A 22,984-nucleotide genomic window follows, 5' to 3' on the forward strand; every position below is an offset into this window, starting at 1 on the left:
CCTAATGAAGGAGAATAATTTGCGACTTGACTTTTAGTCAAGTATGAACCCTTCAGGCAGTCCACACTTTAAAAACCAGGTAGAAATGGAAATGCAAAACAATAAACGTTAATGCCTCTTGTTCCATTTCCCCCCTGTCTGCAACTTTCCGGAGCATCCTAGCACCATCTGCTCCTATATTAGACTTGGATCAAAATAACTTTTATGGCTCTGAATTCTTAGAAACGATCATTCACAAATTCATGACACAGTAATTTATTTAAGTTTCTCTTTTTTTAAAAAAGATCAAAAACCTGTACTAAGCTAAGCTGAGGACGGAGCCAAAAAGTGAGGATGGGAGGAGAGCGAGAAAAACAACACTACCCAATGAAATGCTCTTTTGGATCAAGCCCTGCTCCGAAGTGCACAAACATCGTGCAATGAAAATTAAATCCAATAGCTGAGTAGCGTATTAAATCCAATACACCGACCCGAGAGAGGATGAAGAGCAACTAGCAGCACCTATTGCGCAATTTCAAGGCTGGCGCGTGGGACTGGCCGGGACAGGACGCTTCTTTTGGAGACTCGTCGAGTCGTCGTCTGGAGGCGGTGATAAGACGAGTCGCTCCTTCAGGTGGGGACTCAATAATGGTCAAGCTCGGGAAGACCGGGGGGAGGGGAAGTGGTAGCGTTCGCCAGCCAAATTAGGCTTTGATCGTGCCGTGACTCTGGGCAGGATCAGGGCCAGGCCACGAGCCGGGCCAAGCAAGCCCATTGGCGAAAGCAGCGCGCGCGCTCTTGGACAGAGGAGAAGCTAACGCCCGTTGCAAGGGGAGCTCCTGCAGGCGCTGACAGAGCCGCAGAGGGACCCGAGAGGGGTGGAAAGAGTCCAACGGCACGTTCCGCAAACGGCGTCGGTAACGAGCAGCCAACGCCGCGGCTCCCTTTTCTCTGGCGACCTCTTCTTGCCCCGCTCAGTGTTAGGCGGCGTGCAATGAGACTCCTGCTGCGGTCAGGACTGAGTGCTGGAGACTCGGCAGCAGCTTGAGGCACCGCTGGGCTGAGGGAAGACGAAGGCAGCAGTAGCCGAGGCTGGGTAGAGGCGCCCCCGCTGCCATCGCCGGGATGTCGGCGCACAGCCTGCTCAACAGTGTCTTCTCGTGCTCTTCCTCGCCGGCGGCTGCAACTAGCGCCTCACCTTCTTCCAAGAGCTTTTCTAAGCGGAGGCTCCGCCAGACCCGCAGCTTGGACCCCGCTGTTATTGGTCGCTCCGGCGGGGAAGAAGCAGCGGCGGAGAGCCTAGTCCGCGCTCCCCGGACCAGGGCGGTGGGCAGCCCTTCGGCAGAGTGCTTGGCGGCCTTCTCGTCACGCGCCCTGCTGCGCCCGGCCAGCGCGGGGACGCCCCAGGGCGCCGCCTCACTTTCTACGCCCAGCACTCCGCTGGACAAGTCTCCCTCGGGTAGTTTCCACTTCGACTACGAGAGCCCTCGGGGCAAGAGGTATACGGCGTGGGAGCTGCCTTACTTGTTGCGCGCGCCCTCCGCCTCGGCTCTCAGCGGCGCCCCTGGCGGTGGTGGCGCCAACAGCATCTTCCTTTCACCCCGAAAGTGGCTCCAGCAGAGGAAGGGCCAGCAGCTGCCCAGCAGCCACGCCTCCGCCTACGTCGTGTGGAAATCCGAGGTAGGGGCGCCAAAGAACGAGAGGAGAGCTGGTCTTGTGGTAGCAAGCATGACTTGTCCCTTAGCTAAGTAGGGTCTGCCCTGGTTACATATGAAAGGGAGACTAGAAGTGTGAGCACTGAAAGATATTCCCCTCAGGGGATGGAGCCGCTCTGGGAAGAGCAGAAGGTTTCAAGTTCCCTCCCTGACAGCATCTCCAAGAGAGGGCTGAGAGAGGTTCCTGCCTGTAATCTTGGAGAAGCCGCTGCCAGTCTGTGAAGACAATGCTGAGCTAGATAGACCAATGTTCTGACTCAGTATATGGCAGCTTCCTAGGTTCCTACGTGCTGCATTCATTCTTCCTCTGTTTTCAGTGGCAATGGCATTGCCCACTCTTAGAAAAAGTGGTTTGGAGGAACAGGCAGGAAGTCCAAGATGCTGTTTCTAGGAGGACACAGCACCTCTTTAAAACAACAAAAACTTAATCTCTGACAAGATGCTTCTTTTGCCCCGGTGTCTGAAGTAGGAGGACTCGCTAATTAATAGCAATCTTTCCCTTCCCTCGCCCATCCTAGAATATATCTTTCACCCAGCTAAACGCGGGCGGGTGGTGGAGGATGAAATCCTTCACTTAAGCACCATGTTTTGTTTGGGATTGTTCAAAACACTAATGATCACGTATCTGTATGAGGTCTGAATGGTTGGTTCCTGAAACATATTAACATTCCTTCTTTCTCCAATCGCATTGAGTTTTTGTGCTTAATATTTTAGACAGTATGTAGTTGAACTCAAACATTACTGTATGTGGCCTTATATGACTGGAATTTTTTTTTCTTCCTTCTAGTCTTAGGTGTGTGTATGTGTGGTTTTAATGCAGAGGAGGAGATGCCTGAACGTGCTCAAAGGCATTTGCTGTTTTAATATTATCTTGCAAGTTCCCAGAACTGTAACCTGATACTTCGAAGATTTCTGGTAAACACAGTTTATACAAAGGCAGGCGATATTAAGCACTTTTGTGGTCCATGTTGTGGTTATTCTGTGGTCCATGGCGTGGTCCTGTAGTATGCAGTACTAAGCACCTGGTGTAACTTCTAGCCAAATGTGCTAATCTCTCTAACTAGGATTGCTGAGAAACTGCTGTCTTGAGTAACTCAGATGTGAACAAGTTCTCTACTAGTTTTCCCATTTAGAAATTGAACTGAATAATACAAGCTAGAGCAACAATAATGCAAAACACACATGATACCCTATTCCTCACTCTAAAATTGTCACATATGGATAAAGTATGTTCTCTTTTGCCATATCTAGTCCCAGATAACCCAGGACTCCTGTCGTCTACAAGCTGAAAACTTTTTGCTGGATGTGAACTGACTGGAATCTGAAAAGACTGTTGGAGGGAGGAGCAGTTGTTAAATATGGTTATTTTCCAACCATACAGTTCTGAGGTGATGTATTTATTGCCAGCCAACTTCAGAGAGTGAAGCTGAACTATCTACACCTGATATAGCATGTTTAGATTAGTTCATATTATAAAGTACTGCAAGCAGTAAGCAGGAATATACAAAATGCACAAGGTTGGAGATACCTAATAGGACTTAAATAAGTTAAACAAGAGTCACTTCGGATGGATTTGGTTACTGCTCTCAAAGAGAGATGAAAATTTGAGAATCAATAAATCCATTGCTGTAAACGCAGGTCATATTACAATGAAAATTCAGTAGGATACTTCGCTGAAGACAGTAAAGAACAGAAGAACATGGAGATGTTCTTCAGCAAATTTATGATATTCAAGAGGGGAGAATAGCAAATGTGCCCCTCTGTATAATCCCTGAAGAATTGGGAATTTAGCAAGTTAAGTGGTGTAACACTAGGAGAACAGGCTGTGTTGAGTGTAACACCCCACTCCCTCCGATTAGGGTAATGCTGCTGTTTTCTTTGCCTAGTTGTTGGAGGTTTTTACGTTTCTGTGGGCCAGTGTTGTTTCTGACAGTCTCATATTAATAGCATGAATCATTGTTGACTTCCACTGATGAGGATGTGCTGGCATTTGACATAATTGGCCAAAGCTATTAACTCTATTCAGACCTTAAGTTGTATGTTTGTATGTATTGGTGCCTATACTGTGTGAATGACTGCACGCATATATTCTTCTCGAAAGTGAACCTGGGTACAGGCCTGTTCAAATGCAGAGTACAGATAGGAAGTGTACTACTGTTTGTGCATTGAACATAACTACTGTATCTACCTGAATCCAAGCCTAGGTTTTTTCCAAGTTCTTAATGTTAGAAATTGGCAATGTTAATGTTAGAAATGTTAGAAATGTTAGAAATTGGTTGTCTTAAATTCAGAGTCTTCTTCCTCTAGGCTAAACCTGTATAACGTGTATTTAATCTCTATTTTTAAAGGAGCTCATCTTAAATTCAGAGACTTGTATTTGTGAAAATACAGCGTTTGTTTGTTTGTTTACACTTATATCCTGTTCTTCCAAGGAGCCCAGAGCAGTGTATATGATCATCCTCACAGCAACGCTGTGAGGTAGTTTAGGCTGAAAGAGAAGTGACTGGCCCAGAGTCACCCAGTGTTGCATGGCTGAATGCGGATTTGAACTTTGGTCTCCCTGGTCTAGTCCAGCACTAACTATTACTGTTTGTGCGTACAGCCCTGTATGTGCGTACACTGAAGTGTTCCCTGTAATAGAGATTTCCAGATGTTGACTACAACTCCCATAACCCCCAGCCAAAGGCCATTTCAGCTGGGGATGCTGGGAGTTGTAATGAGCAACATCTGGGAATCCCTGTTATAAGGAACACTGGTACACTGTACATAGATTTATTCATGCATTGAACATAATGTGTTGTTAGAACTTTGGAGATGTAGCAAATAGGCCAGAAAGTGGCCTATTTGTGATGGTGAGGAGAAGTATGTGAAGATCCCATTGAAACTGAACAAACTACAGAGATGGGCCATGACTACTCTCTAGATGTCCTTCTCTTGTATCTACTGGTCAGTCGCTGCTTGGCTGAAAATTGATCTGTATCCATCAGGAATTGTAACATGTGTCTGCACTGCACATACAAGCTGTACATCTACTGCAGACTCTGCAGTAGATGTACAGCTTGTATCCGAATGAAAAAGTGAGATGTTTGTAGGGAGTTCTACCCTAGCCCCCCATATGCGTAATGTGCTCAGGGATTCTCAGTGTTGCGTCCAGATGATGTTGGACTACAGCTCCCATATTAATATCTGCAGGCCATTGTGGCTAGGGATGACGGATCTTGGTTGGCAATCCCTAAGATAGCTGAGCAGTGAATAAAATATAACCAACTTGCAAAATGTGTGGGCTAGGTCATGAATTGTATGCTATATAGGTCGAATGTTGCTCGAGTGGAGTTTTGTATTTTACCCCCCATTCAGATTGCTCCAAAATCACCTCTACATTATCTATGGAGTGTGGGAGTGAAAGTTACACTTGTATAGCAGATTTTATCCAAGTTCTGCACTCCGAGAAAGTTGTATGGAACTATTGGGGAGATATTATTAATTGGAACTGGATGGAGGTGAGATGTCTAAAATGCCTCTAGCTTTTTTTCTTGAAGTCCTAAAACATGTTCCTTAATTAAATATGGTGTTTATATTGAGCATTTGATCAAAACTACTTAAAATGCACACAGACGGATGGTTATGGGTGATATACTTCATGCAAATTTATATGCTTGCATGTTTCACTAACAGAAGAGTATTTTTAAAACAGCCATTCAAAGGCATGCTGTTTACAGGGTCAACTCCATGTATTTTCTTAATTTCATATATAGTTGCAATGGGAATGTAAAACTCTCCCCCTGTTTCAAATGTTTAACCGTAAATATACATGACACCTAGCAGATTAACTATTTCTGTTTATAAACACTCAGGCCATTCTTGCAAATCATGTAGCAAGAAATCTGTGGTATTGTAGCATATATTGGTATATGTGAGAAGGCTTACTAAAATCCATGGATGGACAGCGTAAGTTGCATTATAATTCCACCCACCCCCCTCCATCTCTCCTCAGTTTAGCATGTGTGAATGCTGCAGGTAAGAATAGCTCTACTGATAACAGAGGTAAGAAAATATAAGGATGTTGACAGAAATAATGGGATTCTATTCACAAATTAAAGTCCTAGGGCACAAACTCTTAATGCAGGGTCATGTGCATATGCAGCAAAATACTGCATTTCCCAAATCTTAATAGGCACTTCCAGGATAGTATTGGCTGCTAGCAGGACAATTCCCTCTCCTCTCTCCCCTCCGTTCACTGTGTTCTGCTGGTTTTTCCCCAGTGGTCACTTGAACATTGTGTAGCTTCTGGGCGTAACTAAGTATACTCAGTTTTTATCCAGTTGATTTGTTTTGGGAGGGGCAGAACTTAAGTCTTAACTTACAAATTTACCTATGTCTGCTTAGCTATAGAATCCTTTTAGGTATGTCACATAGCAGCTTTTATACAGGACCATGATACAGAAAGACAGTGCTTACTTAATGTGCTCCAGATCTTATGATATACTGTGATGTTGCAGATAGGTGGTTTATAGATGTTGCAGATAGATGGTTTACCATCTAGGCACCTGACATGATTGCACAGCCATGTTCAGTGTGCAACTAAGCCATGCAAAAGTGTTGATGTAGACACCATTAAAACATATCATGTATAGCTACCTATTCTCTGGTACCAGGTCCCTTATCCTAATTGGGATTAGCAGTAGCTTGTATTAGTTGTAGCATCATGGTCCATATATTGGAAGACCTGTTACTGTTACGTCCAAGCTATAGAGCAATGGCTTTGGAGAGGGAGAAGTATTGTTAGATTTATATTTTGACAACACCAGTGGTTGCAATTTTTATTAAACAAATTCAAACACTTGATCAACTTTTTGTTGTAATGTAATTTTCCATATTGCTTGCATGAAAATGAATACCTTCTACTTAGATTTATTAACAATTGAAAGCAACTACCGTAGCTGCTTTAAGCTGTCCAATTGAACAAATGTTATATCTGCAACTAATAAATGCTTGAGGTGAGAGAAGACATGTACTCATAACTAATCCTAACTGTTGCTGTTCATGTGCTTGTGTAGGTAATTATAATGTGTGAACTGGCTGGTCATGGATAGAGTTGTCAGCAGTTCCTGTGGTAAAAGCAGGCCCTTTGAAGTACCATGAACTAAAGGTAAAGTGTGCCAGCGAGTCGGTGTTGACTCCTCATGGCCACAGGGCCCTGTGGTTGTCCTTGGTAGAATACAGGAGGGGCTTGCCATTGCCATCTCCTGTGCAGTATGAGATTATGCCTTTCAGCATCTTCCTATATAGCTGCTGCCTGATATAGGTGTTTCCCATAGTCCCATAGTCTAGGAAACATACCAGCGGGGATTCAAACTGGCAACCTCTGGCTTGCTACTCAAGTCATTTCCCTGCTTTGCCATTGTTTACTGCTGTCTGTTTCATGACTGCCTAGTTCAGATGTCTGACTGGTGTATGCTCAGGTATTGTCTGGGCTGCTTTTGTGTATATACAGCAAAAGCAGGTTTTATTATATTTTTATGCTGCCTGATATGTACATCTCTAGGCAGTGTACAAAATTTAAAATATTTAAAAGTCAACACAGATTAAAAAACACAACACAATATAAATAATAGCATAAAACAATTATTAAAACAAATTATTAAAATTATTAAACTTTTACCTAAATTCCAGATTTGTACATGTGAGTGGATGTAGAATGTGAGGGCTCTTTTCTACTTTTAGAAACCTTTTAATCATAAACCATCATCTTATAAATTGAAATTGATTCTCTTCTTTTGGACTTTATATGTAATGGTAATTTTCTCCCTTTTAAAAGTTCTGCATATTATATACCATCTTATGTATTGATCTGTTTTGTGTTTGTTCCTTGCTTAATACTTGTTGGTTCTACTGTTTTGTTGATTTTTCTGTGTTAAGGCCTGTTGAAGGGGTGGAGCCACCATTGGGCGAATGAGTTCAAAGAACCCGGGCAGCCGCCCCTTGGGCCGTGCCTTGTGGCCCCTACATGCCCCCCACATCTGATGTCAGATACAGGGGGTGCTGGTTTAGCTCCCGAGCGGGGCCGCACGGCCCCTTTAGGGAGTTAAATGGCTGGTGCTGCATTTGCAGCTCGGCCAGGAGCAGCTAAAGGCAGGGATGAGCCGCTCCTGGCCACGCTGTGAATGCAGCGCCAGCCTGGCTCTAACTCCCGGACGGGGCTGCGCAGTCCCACTTGGGAGCGAGACACACACACACACCCCACGTCTGAGCATGGCTAGTCCCCGCGTCTGACGTCAGATGTGGGGGGCAGGGTGAGCGTGGCTGCAGCGACAGCGGCTAGGCATGGGCCGCTCACTGTCTGGTTCTGCCACTGGCCTGTTGGCTGTAATAAACTTGATGATGTTGGTAATTAGTGGTTGGGTGCTTTCATTAGTGCATTTGTGTTGTACAGGGGAGTTGATTGTTGCTTGCCAGGGAAATTCATTTTTCAGGATGTTCCTTACTGGGCACATTTCTATTCCAGTGCAGAAGCTTCTAGAATAGATGCAGCTTTCTATTCCAGGTCCTGTAGTCTCTAGCAATTAGCCTTAGCCAAGATGACAAGAGGGACAAAATGGGGATTTTGAAACGAAATGGACCTGCTCTAGCAAACAGTATTATACTGTGCTTAATATCAAGATGTGTGATGCTATATTCTACAGGTCAAATGAGCCTGAGTCTGTCTATAAGATAGGATGGAATGGTCTGCCAGAGGGCAGATAATTGCTCTAAAAGCCAAGGTGTTTGTGTTTGACATCTATCTATCTGTCTATCATATTTTTATACTGCCTGATATGTACATCTCTAGTGAAACCATATGTTTCACTCAAGATCAGTGGATGAGAAATAGATAGGGCAGACCAGATTTCTTTGCTTTTCTATTTTTGGTCAGCAGTTAAGGTGAAAGCCTTAAGATCTTTTCAAGCAGTTTTTGTTAGAGAATAACTTAATTTGTCTGTTTCTTGGAGTATTTGCTGAATTAACAGCTATCTTATGGAGGATTGAGGACTATCAAAAACAGACCAGCTAGAAATACCTCAAAAGAAGTTTTTACATTATTTGTTAGGCGTGTCATCAGGAACTGCTGCTGCTGCTTCTGTGAGAGCAAAAGTTGGTTTGACCTTATCAAGATACACATTCTCATGTCAGTTTTCCTGTAATTTGTTAAACTGCATGGAATGGATCAAGGCAGATGAAATAAAAAATTATAGGAACAATTGCTGAATAATTAACAGATCAGTGGGAGCACTGCTTTGAAACTATAATGCAGGTGTGTGTGTGTGTATTTTTTTAACACATTTTTTATATCCCGCTCTTCCTCCAAGGAGCCCAGAGCGGTGTACTACATACTTAGGTTTTTCTTCACAACAACCCTGTGAAGTAGGTTAGGCTGAGAGAAAAGTGACTGGCCCAGAGTCACCCAGCAAGTATCATGGCTGAATGGGGATTTGAACTCTGGTCTTTCCGGTCCTAGTCCAGCACTCTAACCCCTACATCACACTGGCTCTGATGTTGAACAACTAAAGTTTATTACTATTATCATCTGTTGGGCCACTGTGTGAAACAGGATGCTGGACTAGATAGGCCTTGAGCCTGATCCAGCAGGGCTGTTCTTATGTACTCTTGGCCTGATTCAGTAGGGCTCTTCTTGTTTCTGTCCCCTTGCATTATCTGTTAGTGAAATGTTGATATTGACTTTCAAACTAATAAATGTGTGGAAAATGGGGAATGAGAAAAATGTGTTTGAGTTTTATGATAGAGAGATCTCATTCTCTTCTCTGTCCTGCATCTTTGTATTGGAAATTTTATTTTCATAATAAAGATATTTAGAGGGGTGAAATTGCAGAGCAGTGACTGTTCCTGTGGACTCAAGACAGTTGAATATATTTGCCATTGCATCAATAAATAATAGACACACACACTGCTATATGGATTTAAAATGCCTAGCCACAACTTTATTAAACATTACCATAATTACAGCATAAGCAGGCTTCAATAAGGTAGCTATCTACCTTGTTGATAACATCAAAGCTATCTTAAACCCAGCAGGAACAAGTAGAAGCTTCCTGTTGAACTCTGTTCCTCATGCCCTGTCTGAATCTAGGCTAGGGGACCCAAACCCAGGAACTCCCAAGGAAAGCAGTACCATGACTCAACCAAGGCAAACCAGCCTTAGTTCTTACCAGATAAGCATCCAGCTTGAAGTTGCCCAGACCTCAAGCCAGTACCATCCCTAAAAAGCTGCTTGCTTGGGAAGTGCCTGAGTCCCACAGCCTACCAGCCTTACTTACTTGATGTCATTCAGCTGTCCTGCTGCAGTCAGGAAAGCCAACCTAAAATGGTGTTCCTATCCCACTATGAAGCTGCTGCCCCAGCAAACTCCTCAGACCAATTCTAAGTTTGCCAGGTAAATCCTTAGTAGAAAGATGAATCCCAGTCATCTGCTCTGTTCACAGCAAAGTCACATATTGGGACAACAGTTTGCCATCTCCACCCAAATAACTTGGCTATCAGAGGCGTAACTAGGGAAAATGGCGCCAAGGGCAAGCACTGAAATGGCGCCCCCCCCCGCGCCACAACATACTACATTATACTTAGGTTTTTCCTCACAAGCGCCCGCCGCCAAGCCAGGCCACTGACTGGCCGCCAGGCGCCAGCAAAGCAATGGGGGGGGCGCGGGCGGCGCGGAAGGTACCGCTCGTGGGGGAGGGGGTGCCGACGCGCTCCCTTGACTGCTGCAGCGCTGCTGCACTGAGCAGGAAACATTTGTATTAACAAAAAAAAATTTAAAAAAATATTTTTTTTGTCATGTCGGCGCCCCCCATGTGACCAGAAAAGATGGCGCCCGGGGCATGTGCCCCCCCTGCCCCCCCTATAGTTACGCCTCTGTTGGCTATTGCTTTGTTTAGCCTTCTTCCTTGATCTTTCCATGGCTGAAGGGTGATGAGTACAGTCAGTTTCTACAAGGCAGCATTCCTGCTCAACACACTAAAGCCTGCGAAAGTACATTCTTAATTTTGCCCAGGTCCCTGACAACATAAGTGATGAGCATGAAGTCCACAGTTGTTGACAGGTCATTCTCCCCTAGGTGAAGAGTGAGGAGGCCAGGCATTGCTCCTCCTCTGCCAAATTAGAGAGGAAGAGTAGGTCACACCAGCACATGCCCCACTCACAGAACCAGTGAATGATTTTCTCTGTGATTTCTGCTAGTCACAGGTCCCAGTACTGATAAGCTCACTCTGCACAAGGCAGGAGCTAAATAATAGCTATCTGCACTATGCTTCTCATATATGGAAAAGACAAGCAGTCAGACCAATATCTTACTGTGTAGCCCATGCAGGGCCTGACTGCACATAAAACTTGTAAGTCTTTGAATGCCATTACTCAATACACAGGGCTTGCTTTTCAGCAACCTCCAGTGCGGCCATGGTAGCTACCTCCAATGAGGAATGATACAACCCATATCTTTCAAATGGCAATCCTGCCACTTCACTATGAAATACGTGTGGAGAAGTAAGAACTGAGTAAGTATTATTTTTATTTTTATTTTTTGTGAAAAACACCATCCCTGCCCTGGTTGGTGCACTAAACACTTGGAGCTTTAACAGAGCAGAAGCCCTCCAGTGGTTTGCTGGGCAGCCACACATTGGAACCATTCCAAATTGGTCAGTCTTTGAAAATCAAATGTGCATCCTAAGGACCCCATCTGCCACTGCTACATCTCTGAAAGCCAAAGCACTGCCTGTCAAATCCAAACTGGATCTGGACAATGGCTCACTGGTGCACAGGGCACCAAAGAACATAAGCAGGAAGCCTCCCACCCCCACAAAACAGCCTAATTTGCTTTTCCCCTGCATAAATGTTCCCAGGACAACACTGTGGGGGCTCCATACCTATGGACAACCTGCTGTCATATTTCCTCGCTGCTTCTGTAGACCATACCTCTAAAACATTCCATACCTTAAAGCCCTGATGGGTCAAAAAAGCCTAGTGAAGAATGCCAAGGCAGCAAGCTGCTGGGCGACAGTGCTAGGGGACAAGACCACCCGTCACAAGTGCACTGCGAACTGCAGCACCTTCCTGACTTGAACCTCTGCCTACCCTACTTCTCCACTGGAGCCCTAATGAAATTCCTGAAAGTGAATAAATCTCTGTGGATAGCAGACTCTGGTGGAGGCAGCCAATGCCTAATTTTGCCCTCCCTATTTTGTGTTTTCAAGGTTGCAAAGCAAAGTTATTCTCGGGAGAGGTACTGGCTCTAAATCTGCTTCTGGCATCAGTTCCCTGAACTGTTGAACAGGAAAGCATATTGGCCACCTTGTTGCTCACCCCTAAAGTGTGCTTGGCCAAAACCAAAATGTTAGACTGCAAGTGTCTCTTTACAATTTCCCTATCATGCCATGATCAGGAAGATTGGGAGCTCAGGTTCATTCAGCCCCCATGTTCTTGCACTAGAATGTTACAGTCCTTTTAGAAAATTCCTTCACTGAAATGTTCCCAACCACTAAAATTAAATTTTTTTTTAAAGGTAAGAAGTATGTCCCTTCCTTCATCCATACATGCTTGAGACAAATGATTTACTGGTGCAGACCTTTTGCACTATTAAAACCAAAACCCAAAGAACTAGCTGCTTCTGACTGCAGCTGAAAATCTTCTCCCAAACAAATTTTCCAGAAGGAAACTGTTATATTGAGCCAAAAGTAGGTTCCATCCATCACTACTCCTGCCATCAATAATGCATCCAGCCAGTGGCGGAGCCTTACCGCCGGCAGCCTGTGTGTGACCCTGGTGGCGGCTCTGCCCCCGCGTCTGATGTCAGACGGGGGGGCGTGGCCTGGCTCCTGAACGGAGCCTTGAGTTTCCATTTGGGAGCTGGAGTTCATGGAGTTCCCCATGGGTAGCTCCTATGGACACCAAGGTGGGTTGCATGGTAGGGAATGATGTGTGCTACCTACCCAACCCACAAAAGAAATGGGCAAACAGGCAATTAAATTTGTAACCTTTCCCAAAACCTCCACAGGATCCTCACGCCTCAGGTAGACCAGGTCTCCACCCCAGACTTAGTGCATTAGCCTGCCTCCAGGGCCAATGAGGGGCAGGGGGGAGCCGGTACAAATTACCGGTGCCCAGCAGTCTGGAAGGGGGCCTGGGGCCCAACTATGTTGCATATGTTGCCTCCTGCTGCCACCCCACCCTGCGCCTGCCCCGCTGCCGAAGCACCAATCTTTAAAATACTTCTTGCTGCCATGTGCATGGCCGGGGTGGTGGATGAGCTGAGCACACATACCCCGTGGCGGTTGGGCAGAGCAGATGTGGCCGTTGAGCCTTATCATCCATCCCAGCGGCCCTCGAGAACTGTGAAGTGAGTTATGCTCTATTCAAACTGCACAGGTGTGCTGGAGAACCTCACAGTTCTCAAGGGCCACTGGGCCGGATGGTCAGGTTCAGAAACTGCTCCTATTCCATCTGCCGCTGCAGAGAGGTGCTTGGCTCTCCCACCCCCACCCCTGGCCAAGCACATGACAGCTAGAAGTATTTTAAAGATCAGCAGTTCGGCCTTGTGGCGGCAGGGCAACCACAGGGTGGGGTGGCGGCCGGAGGCAACATATGCAACCCTTTGTACCGGCTCCCCACCCCGCATTGGCCCTGGAGGCAGGCTGATACACTAAGTCTGGGGTGGAGACCTGGTCTAACCCTAACTAGCTACAAGTATTTTAAAGATCAGCAGTTTGGTCTCGTGGAGGGGGCAGCAGCAGTGGGGCTCACGGCAGAGAGGAGCCTCACAGCAGAGACACCCAAAACAATTTTTATCCGGGCCCGAACCCGCTCTCGACGGCCCTGGACTGGTCTCGTCTTGTCTACCCACTGACCCCAATTGGTAAACCAGCTCTTTCAGAAAAAACAGCCCTCAAAATGGCACTCAAAACACTAGAATCAATTCAGTTTTTTCAGCATTGATTCATCGTAACAGCTGGCTTTAGCTGATGTTTCAACAAATCAGTTCAAGGATTTTGCAATTAGTTTTGAGCTCAAAATGAATTGCAAAACCCATTTCATGCACATCCTTAGTTCAGACATACTGGTGGCCTTTTTTTCCCTGCTGAATGAATAGAGGTGCCCAGTACCCGATATGACTTAGCAGACATGTGCTAAGTTCTCTGGGGATTCAACTAGACACTTTGTCGATGGTCTCCAGACTGCCAGAGAATAAGCTGAGGTCACAGAGCCCTGGTTGTGGGCTTGCTGAATAACAGAAAGGCAAAAACTAAGGTATCTGAATTTCATTTGCATAGTGATGCCTGGGCCGACTTTCTGCTATAGGCTGGATGCAGGGGCGGAGCCACCATTGGGCCAATGGGTTCAAAGAACCCAGGTCGCGCCCAGTCAAGGGCCGTGCCTCGCAGCCCTAACACACACCCCTGACACATCTGACATCAGACGTGGGGGTGCTGGTTTAGCTCCTGAGTGGGGGCCGCACAGCCCCTTTGGGAGCTAAACGAAGGCTGGTGCTGCCGTATTCCTGTTGGTATTGTTGGAAATTCTCTGTAGTGAGAGAATCCCTTTCTCATTATTGCAGAGTGCACAGAGGCACAACACAGCGGAATTTAGTTAGGCATGCGTGTATGCTGAGAGTAAAGTAACTTGGAGCCAATTCATAGTTTCAAATTAATATATAAGGCATTTATTAAGGAACTCCATTCTAGATAGGAAAGTGAGGAGTTAGGATCTCTAATCTATCTATCTAGCTGGATGCAGATGGATTCTGCATCTTCTCTGCACACATGGTGCAGGGAGAGAGGCTTGCCATGTTGCAAGGTAGAAGGGCAGGTAGGGAAGAGAGAGAGGAAGGAAGTTAATCCCTAAGAGTAGCAATCTACATATCCAAAGGGATAGTGTCAGAGCATTAGAGAAGGGATGACCCATGTCTTGACCCTCTAGCCCTCTGACTTACTAGTCTGTCCTCCACTGTCTGAGACAAGAGACAGCGCAATGTTCTTTAACTTCCAACACCCCCTCTCGATGTCTCGTGACTCAGTTCACAAGATTCATTTTCTCTCTCAGCTTTTCAAAGCGGGGTCTTGATAGTGGCTTAGTGAGTATGTCTGCAAGCATTTCATTTGTTGGGCAGTAGATCACCTTGATTATTCCATCCTTCTGCAGACTTCTCACTACATGGTACTTCACACCAATATGTTTGGTACACTTCTTTACATCTTCTTGTTTGGAGAGTTGATGCAGCTTTGGTTGTCTTCATACACTGGTATGGGCTGTGGTACATCTGTACCTAGGTCCTTCAGTAGTTGACACAGCCATTGTATCTCGTGACTGCCCTGTGCAGCTGATACATATTCCGCTTCAGTGGTTGATGATGCTACTATGTCTTGCTTTGTGCTTGACCAGCTTATGGCTCCATCTCCATAGAAAATTATGTGACCGCTGGTGGATTTCCTTTCTGTTAGGTCTCCATCCCAGTCTGCATCTACGTATGCTTCTAGTTTTGGTTGACTGTTAGCTGGCAGCTTGAGCTCAAAATGTGCAGTACCCTTTAGGTACCTAGCAAGTCTCTTAATTGCATTCCAGTCCTTGACTGTTGGTGATGCAGTCTTTCTGCAAAGTAAGCCAACTGCTGTACTAATATCTGGCCTAGTGAGTGTACTAATGTATAAAAGCTTACCCAATGCTTCACAATATCTGTGGTTGTCAGATAGTGGCTCAGTTTGATCTTCTTGCTTTATGTAGTTCACTTCCATTGGAGTTGGTGTAGGATTCGCATCTTCCAGTCTGAGCAGGTTTATCAAGTCTTTAATTTTCTGTTCTTGCTTGCTGAGGAAACTTCCATCTTTCTCTCTTTGTACTTGAATGCCCAAGTAGTGTGCAGTGTTGCCAAGTCGCTTGACTTCCACATCTCTGTTCAGATGATGCATTATTTCCTTGCTGTCATCTGGATTTTCATAGGCAAGAATCAAATCATCAACATACGCCATCTATGCATCTCGTGTATAGACAGGGATCCGCGTTACTTATTTTGAAGTTTGCTTGAAGCAGCATATCATTTAGTTTTATGTTCCATGCTCTGGCAGCCTGTTTTAAACCATAAATGCTCTTTTGCAGTTTGCATACAAGGTCCTCTTTGGCTTTCTCTAAGAAACCTGGTGGTTGTTGCATGTAAATGTCCTCTTCTAGTTTGCCATGCAAGAATGCAGTTTTCACGTCTAGGTGTTCAACATGCATTCCTTTGCTAGCAGCAATACTTAACAGAGTCCTTACTGTGGTATATTTAACCACTGGTGCAAAGGTTTCATCATAATCTTCTCCATATTTCTGTGAATATCCTTTTGCTACTAATCTGGCTTTGTAGAGCTGAATCTCACCATCAGCATCATGTTTGAGTTTGAAAACCTATTTGCCGTCTATAACTTTCCTTCCTTGAGGTAACTTAGTAAGAGTCCAGGTTTTGTTTTTCTGTAGAGCCACAAGCTCTTCAATTGCAGTTTGTTTCCACTTCTGGGCTTCTGGTTGTGGTAGCTGGGATATTTCCTCCCATGATGAAGGTTCTGGTTGTTCCGCTGTTCTTGCGAGGTAGGACAGTCTATAACTTTCCTTCCTTGAGGTAACTTAGTAAGAGTCCAGGTTTTGTTTTTCTGTAGAGCCACAAGCTCTTCAATTGCAGTTTGTTTCCACTTCTGGGCTTCTGGTTGTGGTAGCTGGGATATTTCCTCCCATGATGAAGGTTCTGGTTGTTCCGCTGTTCTTGCGAGGTAGGACAGTCTCGGGGCTGGAACACCTCTGTTTGAGCGCGTTGATCACCTCACCTCACCCTCTGTGGTCTCTTCCATTACCTCGGGTGCGTCTGGTGGATCGCTGGGGGTCTCTGTGTCGACTGTGGTTGGATCTGGATCTGCTGTCTCCTCCTCAATTCCTCTGAGATCAGGAAGCATAATCCAGTCATCAGGGTGCTTGGTCTGGTTGCTTGCTTCGGTGTAGGCCCCCTCTGAAGGTGTACCTCTTTCATTCTCATCAAAATACACCACTCTGCTTATGGTTATCCTGTTGGTGTCAGGATCCAGAATTCTGTAGCCTTTAGATTGTGCTGAGTAGCCTACAAAAATCCCTTTTGTGGCCCTAGCCCCTAACTTTGTCCTTTTTCCCTTTGGGATGTATGAGTAAGCCATGCTTCCAAAGACACGCAGATGTGTCATGGACGGCTTATGACCATGCCAAAGTTCATATGGTGTTGTTCCTATAGGCTTTGTGTGCATTCTGTTTTGTATGTATGCAGCAGTCATGATGCCTTCTCCCCAGAATTTCTGTGGGAGGTGTGTGTCAGCAAGCATGCATCTTACCATATCCAGGAGGCTTCTATTCTTTCTTTCTGAGATTCCATTTTGGGACAGGCAGTAAGCTACCATGGTTTGATGCACGATTCCATGTTCTCTCAGGAACTGCTGTGTAGCGTTGGACATATATTCTCCTCCATTGTCTGTGCGCAGGATCTTTGGCTTCCAGCCAAATTTGTTGCTTGCCATGGCCACATAGTCCTGTAGTTTCTCCATCATCTGTGATTTCTGCTTTAGTAGAAATACACACGTGTGTCGTGAGAAATCATCTGTTATTGTTAGAAAATATTTTTGATTACCTATGGTTGCTGGTAGTGGTCCATATATATCGCTGTGGATCAGCTCTAGGGGTCTTCCGGTCTTCCTTTCACTCTGCTTAGGAAATGGCTTGTTAACTGCTTTGGACTCAAGACAACAAACACAGTTAATTACAATGTCACATGGTACAAAATCAATGCCATTAGCTGATCCCCTTTCCTTCATGTTCTGGATTGACTCATAGCTCCTGTGTCCTAGGCGTCTATGCCACAGTTGCAAGCAGTTTTCATGCAGGCATGGCTTAGCAAGGTTCACTTCATTAGGCTGGTATGCCTCAGGTTTGGACTGGGCTGGTCTTTCTCTGTCTTCGATACAGATTGCTCCTCCACACTGTAAAGACCTTTGGATTTAGAGCCTACAAGGCAAACTTCTCCATTCTGGGTAACAACACATTGTCCATTTCTAATATACAGTTCACAGCCTTGTTTCTCAAGCTTGGATATTGTTATCAAGGAGCTTGAGAAGTCAGGGATATACAAAACATCTTTAAGAAAAATGGTTTAACGGATCCATCCAGTAACTTACAATACAAAATTCCTTCGCCTTTCTTCTTGGCTTTAATTGTAGTATTATTGCCCAAATAAACAGTCTCTTCAGGAATATCAAACAGTTCAGTATAGAAATCCAAATTATTTGAAATATGAACAGAAGAACCAGAATCAAAAATGAACTTTTCATCGCTTTGCATCAAGCAAACATTAAAGCTTTTGTTCGAATGTCTTTCTGTAAACTTAAAATCCTGATTCAGATTTCCCTCAGTAAAATCAGTCCTTCTTGTCTGATTCTTGGGACAGTTCACCACCTTGTGGCCAAATTGGTTACACAGAAAACATCTAAAGGCATTAGTCCCAGTTGGCCTCACTTCAGGAGCAGTCTCTCTGCTGGCGGTCATGTGACCTCTCTCTCTGGACTGAGTTTCCTTGGTAATGAAGCCAGACCTCTTTGTATGTAAATGTGGGGGGCCCATGTGATTTCCTCTTGCAGCATTCCCTCCCCACCTTGGCTTTCCTCTGGAATGATCAATTGTTGCTTTAAGAGCAAAGTTACTTGCCAATTCACTTTCATAGCGAGAATTCAAAACTTTCCTTCTATTTGCATCAGAAGATAATGTTTGTACTGCTTCCTCAAAGATTAGATTGGTGTGGGTTTCCAATTGGCCGATTATACTGCTATAGCTGGGGGGCATGCTTAGGAACAGAGCTTCCAGTTTCTGACTCTCTGCTAATTGCTCTCCTGCCTCTTTAAATTGAAAAAAAGAAATCTTCCAGAAATCCCATATATGTAGCAAAACAGTCCCCATCTTTATACTGGAGATCCTGCATTTTCTTCCTCAAGTTAAAGGTGTATGCCCACCCCTTCTTCATATGCAAGGAATCTAGCTTGCTTAGCATTTCCTTTGAGGTTCCAAGATCACATATCGTGTAAAGAAAACGTTTACTCACAGAAGCTGCGATCAAAGCTATCGCATCCTTGAACAGCCAATTTTCTTTGGCAGTTTTCTCAGCAGCTGTGGTTCCATCTGCGGGCGGGTCCTCCTCAGTAACTTTTTGGAGTCCTTCAGCTTTCAGTGCAAGCCTCAATTGATTTTTCCATTCCAAATAATTGTCTGCATTCAAGATAGTCAGCTTGAGTTTTCTCTCTAGGTAAGTTGCCATCCTCACTGGCTCTAAAAGGCAGTTGCTGCAGGTTAGCAATTCAAAGTGTCCATGCTAGACCTCACTGGATCTCCTGGAACAAACCTAACTCTCTGGTTGCAGTACACACAGCTCAAAATACTGGGCCCACAACCTGTTGGAAATTTTCTGTGGTGAGAGAATCCCTTTCTCATTATTGCAGAGTGCACAGAGGCACAACACAGCGGAATATAGTTAGGCATGCATGTATGCTGAGAGTAAAGTAACTTGGAGCCAATTCATAGTTTCAAATTAATATATAAGGCATTTATTAAGGAACTCCATTCTAGATAGGAAAGTGAGGAGTTAGGATCTCTAGTCTATCTATCTAGCTGGATGCAGATGGATTCTGCATCTTCTCTGCACACATGGTGCAGGGAGAGAGGCTTGCCATTTTGCCAAGGTAGAAGGGCAGGTAGGGAAGAGAGAGAGGAAGGAAGTTAATCCCTAAGAGTAGCAATCTACATATCCAAAGGGATAGTGTCAGAGCATTAGAGAAGGGATGACCCATGTCTTGACCCTCTAGCCCTCTGACTTACTAGTCTGTCCTCCACTGTCTGAGACAAGAGACAGCTCAGAGTCCTTTAACTTCCAACAAGGGTGCTGGTTTAGCTCCTGAGCGGGGGCCGCATAGCCCCTTTGGGAGGTAAACGAAGGCTGGTGCTGCGGTATTCCTGTTGGTATTGTTCCTGTTGGTATTGCAACAGCTGCCACAGCAGCATCCTTACTTAGCAAGGATAGCCATAAGCTCAACTACAGCAATTTCACCTACACCTTGCTATGTAGATTGCAGAGCAGACCAGAGCAGGGAGTGAAGCACAAGTTAGGGCCAGACATGGAGCTCATCACAGCAGTTGTCAAGAAATATTACGTGCACGCACACACATAGAGGCCACTGTTCATTTCTTGCCACAACACTATCTCACAAACAAACCAAAAACCACAACTCAAGGCAGGCAGGTGCTCAAGCCCTGCCTTTGCCAATCTGAGATCTAGCAAACCAGATAGTTATAGCAGCAATAGCACAACGTATTATACTCGGTGCTGAGAAAAGAAAACCACAAAATCAAACCATTTTTTCTCCTGTCTGATGAATCCTCTTTTTCTAGAGAGGCACAGTATAAGCTGAGCTGGGAAGGGCTGTTGTGTTACTTGGGCTTGTTGACACCTGGGAGCTGCAATGAGCTCATTCTATTCCTGTCCGCTGCAGGTAACACTACTTAAAGGAGGTGCCTTGCCAGAGGGGCAAGCCTTTGGCACAAAATGTGTTGGAGGGTGTAATTTAACTGTGATGGGTTTTGTGATTAATTAGCAGAGCACTAAGGAAGCTAACCACTGAAGTTACAAAGTAGAATGCAGAATTTAGTTGTTGCAGCTATTAGAGAAGACAAATGGTGATTCTTGTAGAATCTAAGTACATCTATTGGTGAAGTGCACTTTGGATAGGAAAGACCTAAGGGATTCTGACTTATCACAGGAAATGTCTGAGGAGTCGTATCAGGTGTAATAGAGTAGAGACAGATAGGAACAGCTAGGGAGATCCTCACTATAACAATGCTCCTAGTGGTAATCAGGATAGTTGGTGCAAAAGGTCAATGCACTGGAACTCCATATCCAACAACCTTCTGACTCTTCTCCCAATCCTACAGCTCCAGAGAGTTCTAGGAATGCTCCCGCAAGGATTAGGGTCCTGCTGTTGAATGCTAGGTCAGTAAATGCAAAAACATCTCTCATCCATGATTTAATTATGGAGGAGAATTCTTACCTGATATGTGTGACTGAGACCTGGTTGGGCGAGCTCTGTGGTGTGAGTCTCTCCCAGCTCTGTTCTCCAGGTTTCATGATCCTACAGCTGCCTTGAGGGTCAGGGAGGAGGAGTTGTAGTCATCTATTGTGAGTCCATTCGCCTTTCCAGGTGCCCGGTTAGCAATAAAAAAGTGAATAAAAAACTGAATAAAAAAATAAATAATATAAGAATTTTGAGTGTTTGTCCCTGAGGATGGGCCTATGAGATAGGATAGGGATTCTGTTGGTGTACCAACCACCCCTCTGCACCTCAGTCTCCCTTCCTGAGCTGGTGGGGGTGTACTCAGAAATGATGTTGGGTTCCCTTAAACTTATTGTCTTGGGGGACTTAATGTCCATGCTGAGGCCCCCCTAGTAGGAGTGGCTCAAGACTTCATGACCACCATAAGAACCATGGGCCTATCTCAACTAATATTGGGTCCTATTCACGAGGCGGGACATAAACTGAACCTGGTTTTTGCCAACCAGGAACTGAATGATCTGCAGCTGGGGAGTTTGACATAACTCCTTTGTCATGGACCAATCACCATCTGGTAGGGTTTAGTTTGACTGCTTTGACCAACCTCTGCAGAGGTGGTGGACTAACTAGAATGATCCGCCCCCAAAGGCTAATGGAGTTTGGTTTCTAGACAACCCTTGAGGAGTTTTCAGTGTCCAGAACTGATGACTCTGCTGAGGCCCTGGTGAATCTCTAGAATGTAGAGACAGCCCAGGCTATTGAAATGGTCACTTCTAAACACCCTCTCCGGCTTGGTGGAGCCCGTTCGGATCCTTGGTTCTCATTGGAGCTTAGGGCGATGAAACAACTTGGATTATGGCTAGAGTGATGTTAGAGGAAGACTCGTAATGGTTCTGACCAAAAAGGGCTAAAGCCCATTTTAGAGACTACTCCATGGCAGTGGGGGTGGCGAAGAAACATTCTTACTCTGCCTCCATTGTGTCTGCACAGTGTAGACCAGAGGAGCTGTTTTGTGTGTCAAAATCATTGCTTCACACAGGCCTCCGGGTGACGAGGGAAGAACCATAAGCACCCTGCTGTGACCAGTTTGCATGTCACTTCACAGATAAAATCGCTTGCATCCATGCTGATATGGACTCTGGGATTTTGGCAGTTCCAGGAGACATGTCTTGGCAACCATCTGATCCAATTGTGATGGATTCTTTTCAGTTAGTGCAGCCTGAGATAGTGCCCTTCATGGCTGGTAAAATCTGCCATGGAAGGGACAGGTTGATGGTTGGAGCCAATTATTATTGCTTCACTAAGAAAGAGTAAGATGCTACTGAACCTCAAGCAGGTGGTGGTGAGACCTCTACTAAAAAAACACCTTACCTTGATTCCACCAACTTTGATAACTATTGGCCTGTTTCTAACCTTCCTGTTTTAAGCAAGGTGATAGAGCGTGTAGTGTCTATGCAGCTGCAAAGGGTCTTGGCTGATACAGATTATCTAGACCCTTTTCAGCCTGGCTTTTGTCCTGGGTTTGGGACTGAAACTGCTTTGGTCGCCCTAGTGGATTTCCTATGCCAGGAACTAGATAGGAGAGTATGTCCAATTTGGATAGGGTGATTCAACCAGCTCTGGATGGCGCTGTACTCCCCTTGAAAGAGCAAGTGTGCAGCTTGGAGGTGTTGCTGGACATGGCTCTGCTTTTGGATGCTCAGGTGGAGGCAGTGGCCAGGGGTGCCTTTGCACAGCTTTGGCTAGTGCACCGGGCTGCGGCTCTTTCTTGAGAAGGCAGACCTGGCCATGGTTACCCATGCATTATTCACATTGCGGCTGGATTACTGCAATGTGTTCAGTGTGGGGCTGCCCTTGAAACTTTAGTAGGTGCATAATGCAGCTGCCAGGGTTCTCTCTGGAACTGCTTGCTCAGAGCATATTACACCTACTCTGAAAGAGCTGCACTGATTGCCAGTTTATTTCTGGATCCAATTCAACATGCTGATTGATGTGCACATGGGACGGGGCCCTCTCTGTTGTTGCCCCCAGACTCTGGAATGTTCTCCCAGTAAATGTTTGCTCTGTGACAGCTATGGCTGCTATTAAAAAATTAAAGACTTTTTAAAACTCGGGCATTTACCTACTAGAGGCTTCAGGTTTCTCAGCTTTTTTGCGTTGGTTTCTTCTTAATTG

General features: G+C 45.2%; 1 protein-coding gene across 2 annotated transcripts in view; it reads left to right on the plus strand.

Moving 5' to 3' along the window:
- The first annotated feature begins 715 nt into the window (after positions 1-715).
- ARHGAP6 (Rho GTPase activating protein 6) overlaps positions 716-22,984 on the plus strand; it is a 404,943-nt gene continuing 382,674 nt past the window's right edge. The window contains exon 1 of one of the 2 annotated variants that reach the window (XR_008319601.1): positions 716-1,659. Coding sequence is in view for 1 of the 2 variants with exons in the window: in XM_053310319.1 (XP_053166294.1) it covers positions 1,105-1,659 (555 nt within the window). In the remaining variant the exon portion in view is untranslated. The remainder of the gene's footprint in view (positions 1,660-22,984) is intronic. The other variant, XM_053310319.1, reaches the window with a different exon arrangement.

This window comes from Hemicordylus capensis, chromosome 3 (assembly GCF_027244095.1).
Source record: "Hemicordylus capensis ecotype Gifberg chromosome 3, rHemCap1.1.pri, whole genome shotgun sequence".
NCBI classification, from domain to species: domain Eukaryota; kingdom Metazoa; phylum Chordata; class Lepidosauria; order Squamata; family Cordylidae; genus Hemicordylus; species Hemicordylus capensis.